Below are 19,645 nucleotides of genomic sequence, written 5' to 3' on the forward strand. Positions count from 1 at the left end.
CTACACCCCAGTCAGACCAGGTGTACAGCCAGCGCTGCAGCCAGGGAGTTGCAGCACTGGCTGGGCTTTGTAAGTGTGTACACAGAGTGAGTTGCAGCGCTGTAACCCCTTCACCAGCGCTGCAACTCTCCAGTGTAGCCAAGCCCTTAGAAACATTTTTAAAATGAAAACTTAAAACCTGTTTAATAATACAGGGAGTCCTCTGATTTACAACACAATTCGTTCCTCAGAATTGTGTTGTAAGTTGAAACTGCTTTTCCCATAGAAATCAATTTCATGGGGGCTTGGGTGTTTTTGAACCAAGGTTTGATGCACTATTTTCACCATTTCAACCCAGATTTTTGTACTAAATGAATTATGTATGACTAATGTAGTAACATCAACGTATTTATTTGGTAAACTGCATTCAAATAAACACAAATTCACATATGCTTTGACTTTCCAGAACTTTTTGAAGAGCTCTTCGCTGGGGGCTTCTCTGAAGTCGCGGCTGCAGGTTTCCCTTGATTCTTCTCTGAAGCAGCAGGGCTGGCTGGGCAAACAGGCAGCTGCTCAGAATATCAGCACCATACTACGTGGAATTGGGCTGGCTTTTTACAGAATTGCTTCTAAATAACTTTGTGATCCCATTATAACGAATGAAGCTGGAAGGGGGTCCCTTGCAGTCGCTTCTCTCATTGGCTTCCACAACCAGGGTAGCTTGTTTTTGATTGACTGAGACCGGGGCTGGGAGCTGATAAGAAAGTTTGAACGGTGAAATCAGTGATTTGCTGAGACTCAGCATGTGATGTGTGCTGTTCTCCCTGCCAGCTTGTGTCGCAAGTCTGAAAACTCCCTTCTAATAATTTACACAGCTCATAACTTTGGAGCTTATCATGCTCAAAGATTGAGAACCACGTATCTTAAGTCATGTTAATATGTACAGAAACTTGTTTTAAATATAATTTATGCTGTCCGCATCCATAAAATCATGTTAAATATTTAGCAATATCTCTTGCAGTGCAAAACCATAAATCATCAGAATAAAAAGCCTCTAAATAAAAAAGAAAGGGAGGAGAAATCTGAAAAGAGAGCAAGCAGTGAAATTGAGAACCTGCAAGCAAAGTCTGATGGTCCTGGAGAAAATGTCAGTGAAGACGAGGCTCAATGTAACAATCAAAGGAAAAAAGGTTGGTCGAGGTACTACGCAAAATAACTCAGAATTGTTATAACATTACTAAAATTTTTTGATAATAAACCTTCTTCCAGATGATAGGAAGATGAGTGACTTGACATGCTTTATGCTTTTTCTATTTTCTCCTTTCAGTTTGTGCATGACTGGATACAATGTGAGCAGTGTAAAGTTTTGAAAACTATTTCCCCCCATGCCCTTCTCATTTTTGAGGTGTCATAAAATCATAGAAGATTAGGGTTGGAAGAGACCTCAGGAGGTCATCTAGTCCAACCCCCTGCTCAAAGCAGGACCCACACCAACTAAATCATCCCAGCCAGGCCTTTGTCAAGCCAGGCCTTAAAAACTTCTGAGGATGGAGATTCCACCACCTCCCTGGGTAACCCATTCCAGTGCTTCTCTACCCTCCTAGTGAAATAGTGTTTCCTAATACCCAACCTAGACCTCTCCTACTGCAACTTGAGACCATTGCTCCTTGATCTATCATCTGCCACAACTGAGAACAGCTGAGCTCCATCCTTTTTGGAACCCCCCTTCAGGTAGTTGAAGACTGCTATCAAATCCCACCTCATTCTTCTCTTCTGCAGACTAAACAAGCCCAGTTCCCTGAGCCTCTCCTTGTAAATCATGTGCCTCAACCCCCTCATCATTTTCAGTGCCCTCCACTGGACTCTCTTCAATTTTGTCCACATCCTTTCTGTAGTAGGGGACACAAAACTCCAGATGTGGCCTCACCAGTTCCGAACAGAGGGTAATAATCACTTCCCTCGATCTGCTGGCAGTGCTACTACTAATGCAGCCCAATATACCATTAGCCTTCTTGGCAACAAGGGCACATTGCTGACTCATATCCAGCTTCTCCTCCATTGTAATCCCCAGTCCTTTTCTGCAGAACTGCTGCTTAGCCAGTCAGTCCCCAGCCTGTAGCGGTGCATGGGATTCTTCCATCCTAAGTGCAGGACTCTGCACTTGTCCTTGTTGAACCTCATCAGATTTTTTTTAGCCCAGTCTTCCAATTTGTCTAGGTCACTCTGGATCCTATCCCTGCCCTCCAGCATATCTTCTACTTCTCCCAGCTTAGTGTCATCCGTGAACTTGCTGAGTGTGCAATCTATCCCATCATCCAGATCATTTAATAAAGATGTTGAACAAAACCGGCCTCAGGACTGACCCCTGGGGCACTCCACTTGATACTGGGTGCCAACTAGACATCAAGCCATTGATCACTCCTGTTGAATCCAACAATCTAGCCAGCTTTCTATCCATCCTATAGTTCATTCATCCAATCCATACTTTTTTAACTTGCTGGCAAGAATATTGTGGGAGACTGTATCAAAAGTTTTGCTAAAGTCTCGATGTATCATGTCCACTGCTTTCCCCATATCCACAGAGCCAGTTATCTCATTGTAGAAGGCAATCAGGTTGGTCACACATGACTTGCCATTGGTGAATCCAAGTTGACTGTTTACCTGATCACTTTCCTCTCCTTCAACTTCTTCTCCACAGTAAAATATGGAAAATAAAATGGACACTGTATTGTGTATGTCTTGCAAAGACACATTTTAAAAATTCAAATGGATAAAGTATAACCCATACATTTAGATCAGTTTGTGGGACAGCACAAATTGTGAGAACTATAAATAAGTCTGAAGTTGGAAAATAACTTGATCTATAAGCCTTCAGCTTTAAGGAATTCTGGATAGGTTGTATACTGGTATTTAAGGCAAATCTATCCAAAAATTGCAGAACAATTCCTAAAAACATTGATCTAGAGTTGCAAACAGTGGATAATGCACAAAACTGGAAATTCCAAAGACAGCTGAGTTCTTCATATTAGTGAATCACATATTCTTGGCTCTTTTTATTCAAAATGCCAAGCAAGAACAAAATTTGTGTTTTATATTAGCAGAGAACTTATGCTTTGGAACACAGTTTGGTATCATTTATACCTATAAAACTGACAAACAGTACTTGTTAAAACAGAGATCTCCACTACAGGGGTAAAGGTCTTAGTATTCTATCACATGAAACTTATTTTTTTGTAATGAAAATGGTGAATTTGTTGATGCAAAAAATATTTGTCAACTTTAAAATATATTTTCCATCAGAAGTCTGAAGAACTTAATTCCGAATTCTCTGATCCATCTGTTGATATCTGATATTTTTTTTATTTTTTTTTTATTCATGATACATCTTGGACTTTTTTTTTTTTTGCATAAGATTTAAGGTGCCTTGCTCACCTCCCAACCAACTGCACGATAGCAAATGTTATTATTAAAGAGCTAGTGTTATGCATCTTTTTACCCTTTCGCTATTAAGATGTTTTTATGTCTCATCTTAGTGTTTGTTATACTTTAACATACCACAACTTAACATCCCACATTCTTCTTCGAATGATGGTCCATATGTATATTTCACACACAGGTATACATGTGTGCCATACAGCTAAGTCTGGAAATACTTCAAAGCAGCATCTGTTGGCCCACATATGCACATTAGCTCACCTCATGCTCCTGACTGAGGGTATAAGAGGTAGTGTGGATTGATGCTTCTCCAGTTCCTTACTGATGCAGGGCCTGAGTTACAATTGTTGTCCTTTTCATTGCATAACTTATTTAAAAAAAAATTGTAAATAGTTGTATTCTTAAGTTAATTAAAATGTATAGTATCAAGTATTTTTCTCCCCAGTTGGGGACCCTCTCCCTAGCTCTGGGACTATGCCCAGAGTCCTGGGATTCAAGAATTGCATCTCCTGCCATTGATCTTCTCCATCAGTGACAAATATCAATGCAGCCTGTACAGTCAGGGTGAAGCGCATATCTCTGCAAAGTGCAGTATCTGTTGCTCTTTCCTGCCCAGGACCTTTGCCTATGGAAGCCCTGATGGAGATTGCTATGACATCCTCTCTGATATGGGCCATCAGGACCCCTATGTACATCAGCCCCTTCAATTGATCAGCAGTGTCCCTCCAAGCATGTGCCTTGGAGTCAAGCCCCCACCATCTAAGCCCATCTTTGCAAGGTGCCTCTGTGGGAGTAAGGACAAATCCCTATTGAGGACTGTCCATAAGAAGCACATTTCCTCTGAGGAAATGGGATGAAACTTTGCATATGGAACCTAAGGAATAGGCTCCAATGAAGACCACCTGATCGGAGGGCAAGATGTGTAAAAAGAGAGCTCCATTTGTCACCTTGATGCCCAATCATCAGTGCTGTAACTAGGCATTTTAGTGCCTGGGCTGAGCCAGCATATTTGAAGCCCTTGCTAGAGCACTGTGTGGGACTATTTTTTTTTAATCCAGTCCTACCCTGCAATACTCATTCCCACATGCTCCTGCATTGTTTGTTGAATTTTTATCTTGCGCCCGCTACTATGCCAGCAGGTCATGCAGGATCCCAGTCATGCTGCCTACCCTGCAGTATTAAGTATTGCCACCCTTACTTCTGCAGTGCTGCTGGCAATGGAACTATCTTCAAAGCTGGGCAGCCAGAGAGGGGTGGCTGATGGCCAGAGCATTTCATGTTTGTGGCACAGCAGGACTTTTTTTAAATCCCGATCCCATTCCACCACACAATTCTCACTCCTCCCTGTTACAGTATTGTTGGTTGAATTTTTATCTTGCTCCTGCTACTATGGCAGCAGGTCCTGTGGGATCCCAGTCTTGCTCTAGGGCTCTGCCTCCTATCGTTTATTTGTCCACCCCATTTTTCCATCTCTCCCCCTGCCACCATTGGCTTTGCACCCTGGGTTCGCCCGCCCTGGTTATGGTCTTGTGAATCATCAGGATGAACGTTTGCTGATTCTGTCTACAAGTGATGGTCTGGACCCATTGTCGGTACTGCATCATCCATGTAAAGACTGTCCAGTTGCTGCAGATGCACTGGATCTGTCAGATGTAACTGTGGAAACTGCTCAGGCATGAGGGCATACCAAGACTTGTGTAACACCAGAGGATATATTCCTTCCTTATCAACGGTCTCCGCTTCTTTCTGGCCTGGCCCTCCCAAGGGATGTCCTTATCCAGAGGAGGCAGCTACATAACTGTCCTAGGAGCCGTCTCACCTCCAGCCTTCTGGTAGAAGTGCCCTGGCACTGAGAGCACTGCTGCTACCAATGGAGCAATTCTCAAATTGAGATGAATTGGAGGAGATGGTCACATGGGTATCTCCATGGAGGTAGTTGAGCCCCAATAGACAGTTGAGAGGTTACATTTGCTGTTCCGCTGGGTATGACCCCCCCCCCCCCCCGGGACCACTGGTAGTGACTTCCTTGGGAGTTCCCCGCAACCGATTGATGCCTCTTTCTGGTCTTATTGGGGTTCGTGGGATCCTTATGGCAGGCATCGGGACCCCTCTCAAGTTATATCACACTTCTTCCTCTCGCAAGCTGGTTCTATCCATGTACCAGGAGGAAGGAGGTGGAACCTGATCCGATGCTTTCACTGGGTGCTTCTTCATTGGACAAGGTGGTCACTACTTCCTCAGATTTCATCAGGGTTTTTCATACAACTTTTAACTGCCCTAGGCATTTGCGTAAATGAAGAAAAGTCTTTGTTACCCACCAGTCAATAAACTTCTTATAGGGGCAAAATTTGGACTCAGTTTCCACGAAGGCATTCACAAAAGGTTTCATGCAATGAGCAATTTGATGTCACACATCACCCACAGAACGTGAGCCACAGAACACAAGTGCCTTTCACTTTTAGCCCACGTGGCCACGTGCACCTGTGACTCCTTTTGCCAGATTCTACTTGGAGTGCCTGCAGGCTTGGCTCTACTTCATCTAGTGACCAAGCAAAGACCACATCAGCTCCAAGGTGGTAGTTCCTGATAGAGTTGTCACCTCGCAAACGAAGGGCTTGGCTACACTTGCAAGTTCGAGCACATTAAATAAGCTCTGAGCGCCCTAACTCCTAAGGTGTCCACACTGGCAAGGCATATAGAGCACCTGGACTCTGCGGCTGGAGCGCCCCAGTAATCCACCTCCGTGAGAAGCATAGAGCTTGCTGTGCCCTGGCTGAAATGCCGGTGGTCCGTTTAGATGACTTGTTGCATTACTGCCCTGTGATTAGCCTCTGGAAGTCAAGTGGCTACTCTCGGCATTATTTTGAATTCGGCTGCAGGCATGTGGATGTCCCGTTCCTGACCGCTGGCATGCTTATCTGCTCTGGGTCACAAAGCAAACCATTACAGTGGAATGCTCCTGCTGCAGAGGTAGACGTGTGTGTGTGTGTGTGTGTGTGTGTGTGTGTGTGTGTGGAAAAAGGTGCAGGGTGGGGGGCTGATGTCAGGGTTTCCCCCTTTCCCCCTGCAGCTGTCTGAACTTACAAGATAGCATGCTGACACACTCTACCCCCAACAAAAAAACAGTCTCCCCACCCCACATAAACACAACACACTTCCTTTCACACTCCACCTACCCACCCCCATTTGAAAAGCGTGTTGCAGCCACTTGCTGCAGGCTGCAGCCACTTGCACACTGAGATAGCTACCACAATGCACTGGTCTCTGTGGTGTTGCAAGAGCTGCTAATGTGGCCACGCCACTGTGCTTGCAGCTGACAGTGTGAACACATGACAGCGCTTTCCCTGCTGCTGTCCTTAAGGGCTGGTTTAACTATTGGCGCTGTATATCTGCAAGTGTAGCCATAGCCTTAGTGGTCAAACCCAGAAAAGGTCATACGTGGGAGTTCCCTTTAGCAATGCCACTTCCAGGGCCACCAGTATGAGAGACCAGTGGGATGCTCAGGGCACTAGGTTCCCATGAGAGGCCAGACTACATACAGGCTTTTTGGAAATGAGATTGATCCTCCTTGCGTGCAAGATCTTCCTTTCACTTATATGCTCACTATGTATACACATAATATTGGACCTTATCACCATGGTGGTCTATATAAACACATAGGGAGGTTTCATCCACTCTGCCAGGAAGTTATCAGACTTTGGAACAGGGATGTCAGGAACCACATTGCGATACAGGCCACGTATCTATGGGCTTTCACAACTCCCTGGCATAAAAATTAAGCAGAAGCTTCTCAATAGGCCATTCATGGGAGGTTCATGACACAGTCCTAAGTGATATTTTACACAGCAGGTTATTTTGCTGTGGGACCTCTTTGAGTTGCAAATGAATAGAACGCTCCCCCTGTTGTGACTCTCAAGGTAACACTTTGCTGATGTCCTGGATGAATGGCCTCAGATTGCCTTTCCTCGCATTCCTCTGTTTCTGCAAGTCATAGGGAAGAGTCATAGCAACAGAGCCAACATCATTCTCCTTGTACTCACTGACCCAGACAGCTTTGGTTCACGGAATTTCTATTGATGTCTGCCCCACCACCACCAATCAAGATCTGCCTGTTCCTGGATCTCCTGAACCCAGATGAGGGAAGATGAAGCATCCCAATCTGGGCTCATGCCATCTCACATCCTGGGTTTTAGATGGGCATTGGAAATAAGATGCTCATTTTCAGCCCTAGTTCAGGTGATCTTTTGCCAGAGTACAAAAGAGTCTACCAAAACCTATCATCAGGCTAAATGGAGATGCTTTTCAGCCTGGGCGCAGCAACATCATTGTTCTCCAGATAGTCTAGAACTGGAATAGCTGCAGTATATCGTGTCCCTGAAGACTTCCGGGGTCTCTGCTGGCTTTTTAAGAGTTTACCTACCAGCCTTCCTTCCTCCAGTGGTCTTTACTCTCCCAGCTACAGTATGATTTATGAAAGGCCTGATCAGGACCTTCCCACCAGTGCTTAAACCTACTCCTCAATGGAATGTTAACCTCATCCTGTCCAAGCTCACTAGTCCACCTTTCGACCCCTAGCTACTTGTGCCATGTCCACCTGTCCATATAGATGGATTCTTAATCACTATTAGGTCAGCTAGGAGGGTCAGCAAGCTCAGAGCTATCGTGGTGGACCCTCCTGATACAACATTTCATAACGAAAATATTTCTTTTTGACTACACCCAAGTTCCTTCAAAGATTGAGTTCCACGTCAGTCAAACAATACTTACCTTTATTTTTACCGAAACGTCACACTTCCTCTGAAGACACGAGTTCACTCCTTTGATGTCCGGCAGGCCATGAGGTTCTAACTACAAAGATCCAAGCCTATTGGGAAATGACCCAGACTCTGTCACTGTAGCAGATATTCCATGGGCAAACCATATCATCCCAGAGGATTTCTAAGTGGGTTTCAGGATGTGTCTTATAGTGCTACAAGATATCAAACATTCTTCCCCTTCGAGGTGTCATAGATCACTCCATCCCTATCAGACATTCAGCTGCAGAACATCTGCAGAGAGGCCACCTGGAGTTTGATTCACGCATTTGTGACACACTACACTCTAGTTTATGCCTCGGCTGTGGATGTAGTAGTGGGATCAGTAGTGCTGCAAGCATCTTTGCTACCAGCTTCTTCTTACCAGCCTCTGACCAGCAGTATTCAGACTAATCACTCGTGTGGAATACGCATACGGACCATCACTTGAAGTAGTGGAGGTTCCTTTACTGTAGCTGGAGGTTTTTCAAGATGTGTAGTCCCTATCTGTACTCCACTATCCCCTATGCTTTGGATCCTGTTGGATTTGCAGTAAGAGGAGGAACTGGAGAGATGTCAACCCACACTGCCTCTTAAGCCCTTGGTCGGAAGCATGAGAAGAACTACTGCACGTGTGGGCCAATGGACACTGCTTTGAAGAAGTTCTGGACTCGGGTGCATGTCCTGCATGCATACGCACATGTGGAATATAGATAGGTACTACGCATCTCGAAGAACCTCCAGTAACAGTAAGTAACCTCCACTTGTGGTTTCTCCTTTAAACTTGACCAGACTCACTTCAGTTATTAAATAAGCCTTGAATCTAAGATACATCTTTTAAAACTGAAAAGTTACTATTTTCTGATTTTATTTTTACTTACAGAATTGGCATTAAGATATTTCCTATTGCCTAAATATTTTAGGTAAACTAATTATTTAAGAGCTACTTATTCTTCCTTTAAAAATGAATTCTACAATATATTCTAAACAGTTAAATTATAGTGAAATGCCCAGCTGCCCCATAGTTAAAGTCGAGAATATTTTTTTTTTTTCACTCTTAAGGTAACAAGCAGAAGTGGGTACCACTTCATTTAGATGATGTAAGACCAGATAGCCAAGAAGGAACAGGCTCTCGAAATAGTTCAAGATCTCAGCCAGAAACAAGCAAATTAGTGCCATACAACAACAGACGAAACGAGTCAAGAAGTAAGTGGTTTTCAGTCCTAACTCTGGCTTTTAAAGTGGTTCCCAAGTGTAACTTAAAATTTTTGTTCATTGAATGTTCGTGTCAGTTAAAGTAAAACACTGATAGAAACTAGGTATGTTTTGAGACAGGATGTTAAAGCCAGTCCATGTCATCTGTCCAGGGCCTTTTTTCCTGACCTACTATTCCAATACTGAATGTCTGCTGAACAGACTTTAGTAACGTGGTTGGTTGTGCAGAAACTTGATTTTAGTGTTAACAATGCAATAATTTATCTGAAAGAACTAAATTGTAGCTCATTACTCTAGTTGAATAGTGAACGGAAAAAAAATTGTTCTCTAAAACTGTTTAGGATTTTGACTCATTGGGTGGGTGGGTGAGAGAGAGAGATGATCTGTACCTCAGGGGAACACCCTACTCTCCCATGTTCATCTTTATAAAATGATTATGTGGTATCCAATACAAAATCCATCATGTTGGGTGTTTTTGGAAGATTTATGATGCACTGATCATGGTTGTTATAGTAAGGTTATAGGTTATAATTTCATGTAATATAGTTATGAGGCTGAAAATGTATCCTCATGGCTTAAAGCAAGCCCATGCAAAAACTCTCCAAGAACAGAAAAGCAGTTCTCACCTCTTCAGGGCACAGATGGGGCAAGCCCAGCCCAGCCTCACAAGAAGAATGGACACTGGTTTAGGCAGCAACAAAATAATCTGCTGCTCCCTGGAAGGGGTCATCCCCTTCCTTTTGTCAGTTTGAAACTGCAATGAGGTAATGGTCACCTGACTCTGAAGGGGATGGGGACAAAGCCAAGAGGAAAGAGAGGACATGATAAAAGGGAGAGACATTGTAGGAGAAAAACGCAGTTCTTGCTTTTTCTTTGGGTGCAGCAAAATCAGATACTTTATTTCTTAAGCAATTGCAGTAGAGGGAGGGAGTGTCCTAGGACACAGGGTCGCCCCAGTCCCGGACAGGTCTCTCAACAGGTAAACAATTACAGCTAGCATTTATACCTTTGTTACAGACAGTAACAAGCAATACACCAGAGGGGAATGTCTGTGTGTATACATGCACACAATTGCAAATAATAAATCACTGCCAAGTACGTTGTTAACTGAGTTAAGGTTGTTTAGCACTGACTCGTGCCCTTTCAGAATGTGGAGAGTGGCCAAACTTAACCTCTCAAAACCAGAAAATAAGAAGTTAAAGTTATGTCTTACCACACCCCCACACAACCTTAACCCTGCCCTTTTGAGAGATCAGAGGATGATACCCTTCTTGAGCCTGTGGAGCACAGCAAAGAGAGTGAAGGTTAGTGTGAGAGGAGGTAGCTTTTAAACTTTTCTTGGTTAGAATATATGTTGAGTTTAGGTCCAGCTTAGCAAATGTGTGCAGGTCAGGTTTAGCTAACTCTTGACCACTTTACTGACTCCAAACAAACCACTAAAGACTTATCAGATGTTAATACCTGTTCATCCTTGTCCTAAGCATTTCCTCTGAGACATCACCGTACCTTCAGTTAGCCCTGACTGAGCCTTATAGTACACTATGATGTATGCCAGAAGACCACTGGAACTCCCCTGAGCCATAGCATGGCACAGAGGTTGCATGGCAGTGAGAGTGCCAATGCAGATGTGAAATTCTGGTGAGCACTGAACATGTAAGAGAGCTAGAATGAATTGAAACAGTCTTGTTCAATCTTGTTGAAATACCTACTGCAATGTCAGCCTCTGTAGGACACAGTGGCAGTTATTCCACCAACCTTTTTAAAATCTTTAATGTATTATATTTTAGAGCTAAGAGGGCCATCTGCTTTAAATCATCTGCTCAGGCCTCCTGCATAATATGTGTCAGAAAATAGAGATCTAGAAATTTGCTGCTACTAATCCCTAAATTGGTACAGATAATGAGAATCATGGAGTGTGTGTCAAGAGGAATGATGGTAGAGAATTGTGTTGGACACAACACAGCACGCCACAGAAAATCACAGATATTTGTTAGGGGTATGTTAGATTTGGTTTGGTCCCAGTGCCTACTGCCAGCTCCAGCAGGGCAGAATTAAGCTGCTGCGGGAGAAGTTTCTATATTTCTTGGCTTTGAGGTCTCAGTTTAGCTCTACTTCATTAATCTAGGAAGGACGTGAAACAGTGCTAAGTCACTTTCACTCTGAAAGTTTTTGGTAATGAATTTCCCTTTTGAGAACGTGGTGATTGTGAGGCAGGAATGATTAAGGGGTGGTTGTGGGGTGGGTACAATGAGGTGTTCTGGACATAACTCTTCACTACTCAGCTACCAGCTTCACCTTCCTCATGGCTCTCTCCATGCTGTGGTGAGTGTGGATGGATCTGAGGAAAAAGAAAGATGGTGCAACTGTGAGGAGGAGTACATATGCCAGCTGGATGCAGGAAGGGGGCAAAGAATGGAACTCAGAGTCCTTGCCTAAATCTGGGTCTAGTGTGTGTATGGAGAAGTAGCTGTGCACACCTCTCTCTAGAATAGGAGGCTCATGGAGGTGTGTGTAGTGGCCTGTTCGTCTCAATGCAGTGTTGTCAGGTGAATCTGATGGTGATGAATACAGACTAAAACAAAAGCTCTGAAAGATGTGAACTGTTTTTAATTCATTGCAGTGGGTGTCTTCATCCTCACTCCCTTGGGCTTAGTGCTTTTACGCCTGTGCTGTCCATGCAGCATGCCTGTTCAGAACTTCGCACTCTGGCCTCAGCATTGTGTGCCTGGTGTTCCAGTACCCAGCACATTCCTGGTTTGCCAAATCTAGTGCTTCTCGGCAGGAGTTCAACCAGTGTTTTTGGCATAGACCCAATTTATCCTGGCTGGGATTCTTCCGCTGGCCTCTTTGGTCTGACTGTCTCAGTTTGGCAACTAGTACCTCCCATAACAGCCTATCCCATACCACCATACATATCCCAGAGATAGTATTGCCCATCATACTATCCCAGGGTTGGACAGGTATGCTTATGGGGTGCCAAGCTTCCTCAAAGTTGCATGCACCTCTCACATTTCCAGAAGGAACTGTAGTGTGGCTGCAGACACCAAGCAAAGGCACATTGAGAGCATTAATGTGCACATCGTTCATATCTCCAGAGGAGAGTCATGACCTTTGGGTTCAGGGGGCAGTCAGTGTTTGTTCCCCTGAGCCACCATTTAGATACCGGACTTTGGCACTCACAAAGAATTTACTGAAGAAACATTAGCTTACAGGGAAACAGACTCCAAGTAGAGTTGCATAAACTTTTAAATGTCTAAAATGATCCATGGTACTGAACTTGGGAGCAATCCAATTATATACAGAGCTGAGAGTTGAAGCCTTATTCTTTTTCTAGCTCTGCACCAGTAAAAATATAAGCATCTGAACATTTTATAAACAGTTCACTTTTGGAAGAGGAGGAATCTCTTTACCAAATGACCTAAGTTTGCACCACAAAGTCTTCTCCAGGCCCTCCTGTGGCACATCTGTCTTCAAGACACTGTCCGTATGTGACGGGTCAAGTCACAGAGATGTCCTTGGGACTGTCACCTGACGTGCTGGACTCACCTCTGATCCCATTTTCCCTGCTAGCATGGGACTCCAGAACTCTGCCTTGTTGAGCCAGACACACTAGTCTGCTGCAACACAGACCCAGGTCTGGTCCTTGCCCCTGAAGCTACAGACTTTAACCAAAAACTGCTCAGCAGATCACTTATCTCTGGCACCCAGACACCCAGTTCTCAATGGTATCCAAACCCCAAATAAATCCATTTTACTCTGTATAAAGCTTATACAGGGCAAACTCATAAATTGTCTGCCCTCTATAACTGGTATAACTGTTTGCTCCTCCAGGTATGAATCACTTACTCTGAGTTAATTAATAAACAAAAGTGATTTTATTAAGTATAAAAAGTAGGATTTAAGTGGTTTCAAGTAATAACAGACAGAACAAAGTAAGTCACAAAGCAAAATAAAGCAAAAACACGCAAGTCTAAGCCTAACACATTAAGAAACTGATACAGATAATATCTCACCCTCAGAGATATTCCAATAAGCTTCTTTCACAAAGTAGACTCCTTCCTAGTCTGGGACCAGTCCTTTCCCGTGGTACAGTCCTTGTTAGTCCCAGCTCAGGTGGTAACTAGGGGTTTTCTCATGACTGGCAGCCCCCTTTTTTTTGTTCCGCCCCCTTTTATAGCTTTGTCACAAGGCGGGAATCTTTTGTCTCTCTGGGTCCCCACCCCTCCTAAATGGAAAAGCACCAGTTTTAAGATGGATTCCAGTATTATGTGATGTGGTCATATGTCCTGTGAGACCTCATTCTTCATCACTCATGAGCTGGCTCACCCATGAAGGTTTGCAAGTAAACAGAGCCATTTACAGGCAATTGTCCTCGTTAATGGGAGCCATCCAGATTCCAAACCACTATTAATTGCTCATACTTCGCATAATTACAATAGGACCCCAGAGTCATACTTCATATTCCTAGTTTCAGATACGAGGATACATTCATGCAAGTTAGAATGAACTCGCGCAGTAGATTATAAGCTTTGTAATGATACCTTACAAGAGATCTTTTGCATAAAGCATATTCCAGTTATATTATAGTCACACTTTTTGCACTCCATATATTTTATGGAAATGCTAATGTCACACGCAATTTGAATGTTATGACCGCCCTAGAGGGATCTGATTTTATCTGCAGAACACCTTGGTCAAATGATCCCAAACTTGCTCTACTAACTTTATCCCTAATCACGATGAGGTATTGAAATTTTCAGAACAATCTGAGTATGGATGTAGATTTGAGAACACTTAGAAATATTAGCTGTTTAGAGAGCTCATATTCCAACTAAACTAATACAACAACCTTAGGGTCCGGATGATGCAGTAAAGTTTCCAAGAGAATCCGAGTGTGCCTGTAGACTTTAAAAAATTTCAAAATATTGTTCAAGAGCGAATGTCAGCCTTAAACATGGAATGGCTAAGGCAATTCATAAGTTTTTTGTTTTGAAATCCGTTATACTTGAAAATCACTTACTGCTTTACTACTCAGCTTCTATGATGTTTGACTTACGCTTTACAGTGCAAAACTATGTACCTAATACCCATGGAATAATTCTCTGAGACTATTTATTCATGGTGGAACCTCTCAATTGATTGTCTATACCGTACTATTTTTTTCTCTTTAAAAGCTTGGCGCCGTGATAGAGAGAAAAGAGATGACCATGATGAAGTTTCCAGTGTCAGAAGTGAAGGTGGCAGCATTCGAGGATTCTTTAGAGGCAGAGGAAGAGGGCGTGGCAGAGGAAGAGGGCGTGGCAGAGGAAACCCTCGAAGTATGAGAGTAGATGTTAAAGATGGAAAATATAAGTTAATATTAAGATTTAAACATTAAGTTGTACAACCCCCTTTGCCTCAAATCAAATCCTGTCTATTAATCCATGTGGCTTGCATGTCACGTTGCAAGTAGTATATCTTGAACACTTTTTATTGAGAACAGATACTGAATGCCTGTTGCACAAATAATACAGTTTGTTTATATCCCTTACAATATTTTTTTACTGAATTTTTCTCTTTATCTCAAATTCTTTTCCTTCCCCTTACTCCTCACTCCATTCTTTTTGAAGTGAACTATGAATATTCATATGGTTACCAAGAACTATATGGTGAAAGGACCAATCAGCCATTTCAACCAGAACTTAATGCTAGTATGATGTATTACTATGACGATGGAACAGGAGTACAAATGTATTCTGTGGATGAAACACTGCTCAAAGAATACATTAAACGTCAAATGTAAGTACACTGCTTAATGTATATTTTTTTTAGACAAAATTCAGGCGTCTACTTAAGATAAAATAATTCATTTCAACCTCTGTCTTCAGTATATCACTTAAGTAGCGCTGGAGATACTATTTACCAACCATAGGTATATCCATTACTAGTAAATATCTGCTTAATTATGCTGAGTAATGGGGTGGAAAAAAAATCTGAATATCTGAGAAGTGAGAACTTTGAGAAAGATCTTCAACCTTCTGGTACTATAGTCATCTGCCTTTAATCGATGTACCTTCCTTATTTATGGTACATATCCTCCTTTGCTTGGGCTTGAAATTGAAGAATGGATGTCTTTCTGCTTGTCCTTTAGAGTACTGTTGGTCTCTTATCATGTAAGACTCTTTCCTGAGTATGTAGCTCAAATTTCTGAAGGGACTTCCCCCATTTGTTCTCAATTACATTTTTAAAAAAATCTTTTCAGCTCTGTATTTTGTCAGTGTGTTTCACCTGAAAGAACCAAATAAGAATATGTTTTTAAATGAGCTATATACTAGATTTTTCAATAATCTGAAATACTTATTTTCGATGTACATCATTAAGGAGCGAGAAACCATTTGGAAGGCTGATTATCGCAAAGAGGCATATCATGCAAAATCCTGGAACACACGAAGTCACTACTGAAAAGGGACATTTTCCACCACTGGTTGATATTCTACACTTCTGCCTTTGCCAGTGGCATTTCTCTGTGATGCCTTTGTGGTGGATTATATTGCCCTTGTATTCCATGAAGTGATTTGCTTATTTTACTCTTGCTTCTTTTGTAACATTTGATGCAAAAAAAAAAAAATTAAGAAAGGCCTTTTTAAGGGCAGAAAGTATCTGATTTATGGCTATCAACTTCAATCCTATATTGCAGTTTTTTCTAACTCCTGCTGCCAGGCCCCTCTGAGACTTGACAGTGGACATACAGCTCCATGTCAGGATAATCGGCCTCCGCTGTCCTCAGTCAAGTGAGGGAGGAGCACAGACACTCCACTGTTGGTCAGATTTCTGGGCATGCAGTGTAGAATCCAGACCTTCTAAGGTAGGACACATTGATGTCCCCCTCTGATGCTCAGCAAAATGTCAGACACATTGGTCACTTCTGATGTTGTTTGTATTTTCTTTTAGCAACAAGATGTTGGCAAGTGTCAGTTAAAGGCTTAACTGGCTGAATGGCAGGTTAACCAGAGTCATTAGTCAACTGGCCTGTTCGAAATCCCTAAGATTCACTGGTTGTGGAATTTGCCTTTCATGAGAGATACTGTTGAGCAGGTTTAGAATGTAATTTTTTCATTTTTTCCCCTCATTTCAAATGCTTCTGGGAATCTGTGAGGTTCTGTAATCTTTTTCCTTTCTTGTTGCATTTGAACAAAGTGGTGGAAAGCTACATTTCTTCCTCAACTATTTTTTAAATGTCATCTAAATGGAAGTGTTTAACATTCTGCTTGATATTTTTCTGATTATAAATTATGAAAGTTAGAATGCCAAAGAGGGAAGTTCATGCAAAATAAACTTGTACAGAATGTTCAGCCCTCCACAGAGGAGTTCTTTTTGGAGTCCATGGAAGTAAGGATATTTTGGATAAGTAAGGTTGTATCCTTGTGTATAAATTAGTTTTTTAGAACTATTAACCTCTTAATATGAAAAATGTTAAATCTCCATCTGAGATCTGAGAGGATTTCTGATTACAGAAAACAACAAAAATGTCAAGATAGAGCAATTCTATACAAGTAACGGGGACCAACTTGATTGGGGAGGAGGATTATTATAGGCATGCATATTAACATTTGTTAAAAAAATGTAACTAAGTATATATTGGGTCAGACTTACTTGAAACCTTATGCTGATTCTTCAGAAATGCTTTAGTTCACATCCAAAAGTAGATTTTATTTAAAGCTATCACAGGAGTATATCCAAATTTGCATCTCTGGAGGGGAGAGAAAATAAGTTCCAAAGACTTTAGAGAAAGACAGGAAGAACATAAACATTTTCATTAATGTTCTTTCAAATTCCCTCTTCCAGTATGGTGGAAACCAGTAAAATAGTTAAGAGTTTGAGTCAACTTTAGTTTCCTTTATTCATTCCTGCTTTTGGAACTTGGGAGATTAGGTCAAACACATCTCGAGTTTTACCTTTACCGTATAGATGTAAAGGTAACATTAATTAACAGTGTTAGTATGTCTGTACTTGTTTTGTCTTTCACCTGGAATAAGTTAGGAATTCAGAATAGCATATAGAATATTATTGCGGGGAATAAAGGTTGCATTGGGACCTCATTGATCAAAGTTTACTTTGCTTATAGCATGCTGAAGAAGTTCCTACTTTTCAGGTAAAAAGAGCCTTAAAGACTCTTCTGTGCTGGTTCAGACTTTAAGAAGTGGCTTACATCTCTTCCACTTCTGAAGTTTTGTGTCCATTCTCTGTTGGAGTTAAGTCTTTCATGTAGAGTGCTAGCTCTTCAAACTTCTTTGGTACTGAAGGCTATGAAGAAAAAATTAAGTTGTTTCTCTCTTTTATAGCTTAGACATTGCAGTCCCCTATTTAGTACCTTCTGTCTTTAGTTCAACTTCATGAGAGGTCTTCACGTAATATGATTCTCTCCAGAGACCAAAATTCCTTTCATCTACATTAATGCCTTACCTTTTCAGCATTCAGATCCTCTCAGCATTTGACTCTCAACTCCCCTTTTTTCCTAAAGTATCCAGTTCCTAAAGGACCATATTCGTACAAGGTATCTTCCACTCCAAGAAATCAGGGAGCATGTAAACAGTCTCACGCAGGATCTCTCAGAGCTGGCCCCGCTTTTTGGTAGCCATTGCAGGTTTGAGCTTCCGTACCTCTTCCCAGGATGTCTTCAGGTTTATATCTTTCTGTAGTAGCTCCCAGTTATAATTCCTTCATGCCTTTGCACTATCATTTGATTTGGTAGATCTTGACATCTTAGGATCATTTCATAAAGCAGCTTAATCACCCTAGAGACTCTTTCCTCTTCCTTCAACCTATCCTTCCCCTGACCTCGGATACCTAGATAGCCTGTTGCATCTTTTTTTCCCTCCCACATCTCACTCCCTTAATACCTTTTATTTGTGAACAACTTCGCTTTTGCCAAGTATCCTTTGGAGCATTCAGGCACTATGCCTCAGTGTACTGAAAAAATGTGTTTTTTTCTGCTTTCTTTCCCACCTGAGCTTGCATGAAGGAATGATCTAGATTGCTTGCCTGTGCCTATGCCTTCACTCTAGGATAGGGCATCTAAACATTCTGATCTGCTGGCTACCTGAGTTGTAGAAAAAGATACAGATCAGGGTGGAGATATTGATACAACTATATGGGGTATCATCCACATGAATGCTGAGAGAATACCATTTCCCTCTCATCCATGTAAGAAGGAGAAAAGAACGATCAGAAAAGGGATACTGCTTTTTTATTTTACTTTTGTCATTCATTTATGCTAATTGGATGAATAAGATATGAAGCCTCGATTATACCTCGGATGAATGTATTATACTGATCACCGTAAAGTACTGTTTCCTTTGGCTTATTTAATTACCTAGGCTGTTTTTATAACTTTTAGCTCATAAGTAACAAAAATATGGTGATAAATATCAATCTTTTTTATCATAATAATATACCAAGTTTTGTAATAAAGATTTTGACAAGGATGAACTTGGAGTAAAATTAATTAAAGAAACTATACCCTACATTGGGTTCATATTTTCATGTTTGTCTTTCCAGTGAGTATTATTTCAGCATAGAAAATTTGGAAAGAGACTTTTTTCTGAGGAGAAAGATGGACCAACAAGGATTCTTGCCTATCTCTTTAATTGCCAGCTTCCATCGTGTGCAAGCTCTGACTACAAATGTTAACCTAATTTTAGAGGTAAAGTGATTTAAATGCATGTACACAAATGTTGCATAGTTTAAAATGTATTACAATCAAATCTTGAAAACTCCATTCACCTTTTTGCAAATAACACGGTGTAAATATTTCTTGGTGAGTGTGGCTGACCTAAACAATCGATTTCTTCAGAATATAATTTTTTTTAAAAAAAGTTCCCAGCCAATTAAGGCTACACAAAGAACCTTCCAGCTGTGAACAGTATAAACTGATGCAGTGCGGTCTGCTAACAGATGGCACTGCTGCTGCTCCTAGCTTTGCCAAGAAGTGGCAAAGTAAAACTAACAAAAGGGCTTCACTATTGCTTTTCAGAAATCAATAGGCAGTAGTAAAACTGTCAGTCACGTCCGTTTCACATTGCTGTTGGTAAAGCTTCATAGCAACAGGTAGACAAGTAGTGGGGAAAATTTCAAACAGAGACTGGAGGAGGTAGAGAGCAGTAGAAACTTTCCTCTCCCCTTCTTGCAGCAGCCAAGAGTCTGGGAGAAGGTTAGAAAACTGAAGAGCCCTTCCTTTTCATGGC

General features: G+C 41.8%; 1 protein-coding gene across 6 annotated transcripts in view; it reads left to right on the forward strand.

Annotated features, from left to right (window-relative positions):
* The window catches only part of LARP1B (La ribonucleoprotein 1B), a 115,473-nt gene that overhangs the window by 46,452 nt on the left and 49,376 nt on the right, over nucleotides 1-19,645 (forward strand). For 3 of the 6 annotated variants that reach the window (XM_032806042.2, XM_032806041.2, XM_075066273.1), the window contains 5 exons: nucleotides 1,001-1,169; nucleotides 9,270-9,413; nucleotides 14,597-14,740; nucleotides 15,032-15,200; nucleotides 18,960-19,104. In XM_032806042.2, the coding sequence (XP_032661933.1) occupies nucleotides 1,001-1,169; nucleotides 9,270-9,413; nucleotides 14,597-14,740; nucleotides 15,032-15,200; nucleotides 18,960-19,104 (771 nt within the window). Of the gene's footprint in view, nucleotides 1-1,000; nucleotides 1,170-3,384; nucleotides 8,957-9,269; nucleotides 9,414-14,596; nucleotides 14,741-15,031; nucleotides 15,201-18,959; nucleotides 19,105-19,645 lie in introns of those variants that run through there. The other 3 variants (XM_032806043.2, XM_032806044.2, XM_032806046.2) reach the window with 2 other exon arrangements.

This window comes from Chelonoidis abingdonii, chromosome 5 (assembly GCF_003597395.2).
Source record: "Chelonoidis abingdonii isolate Lonesome George chromosome 5, CheloAbing_2.0, whole genome shotgun sequence".
Classification (NCBI taxonomy): domain Eukaryota; kingdom Metazoa; phylum Chordata; order Testudines; family Testudinidae; genus Chelonoidis; species Chelonoidis abingdonii.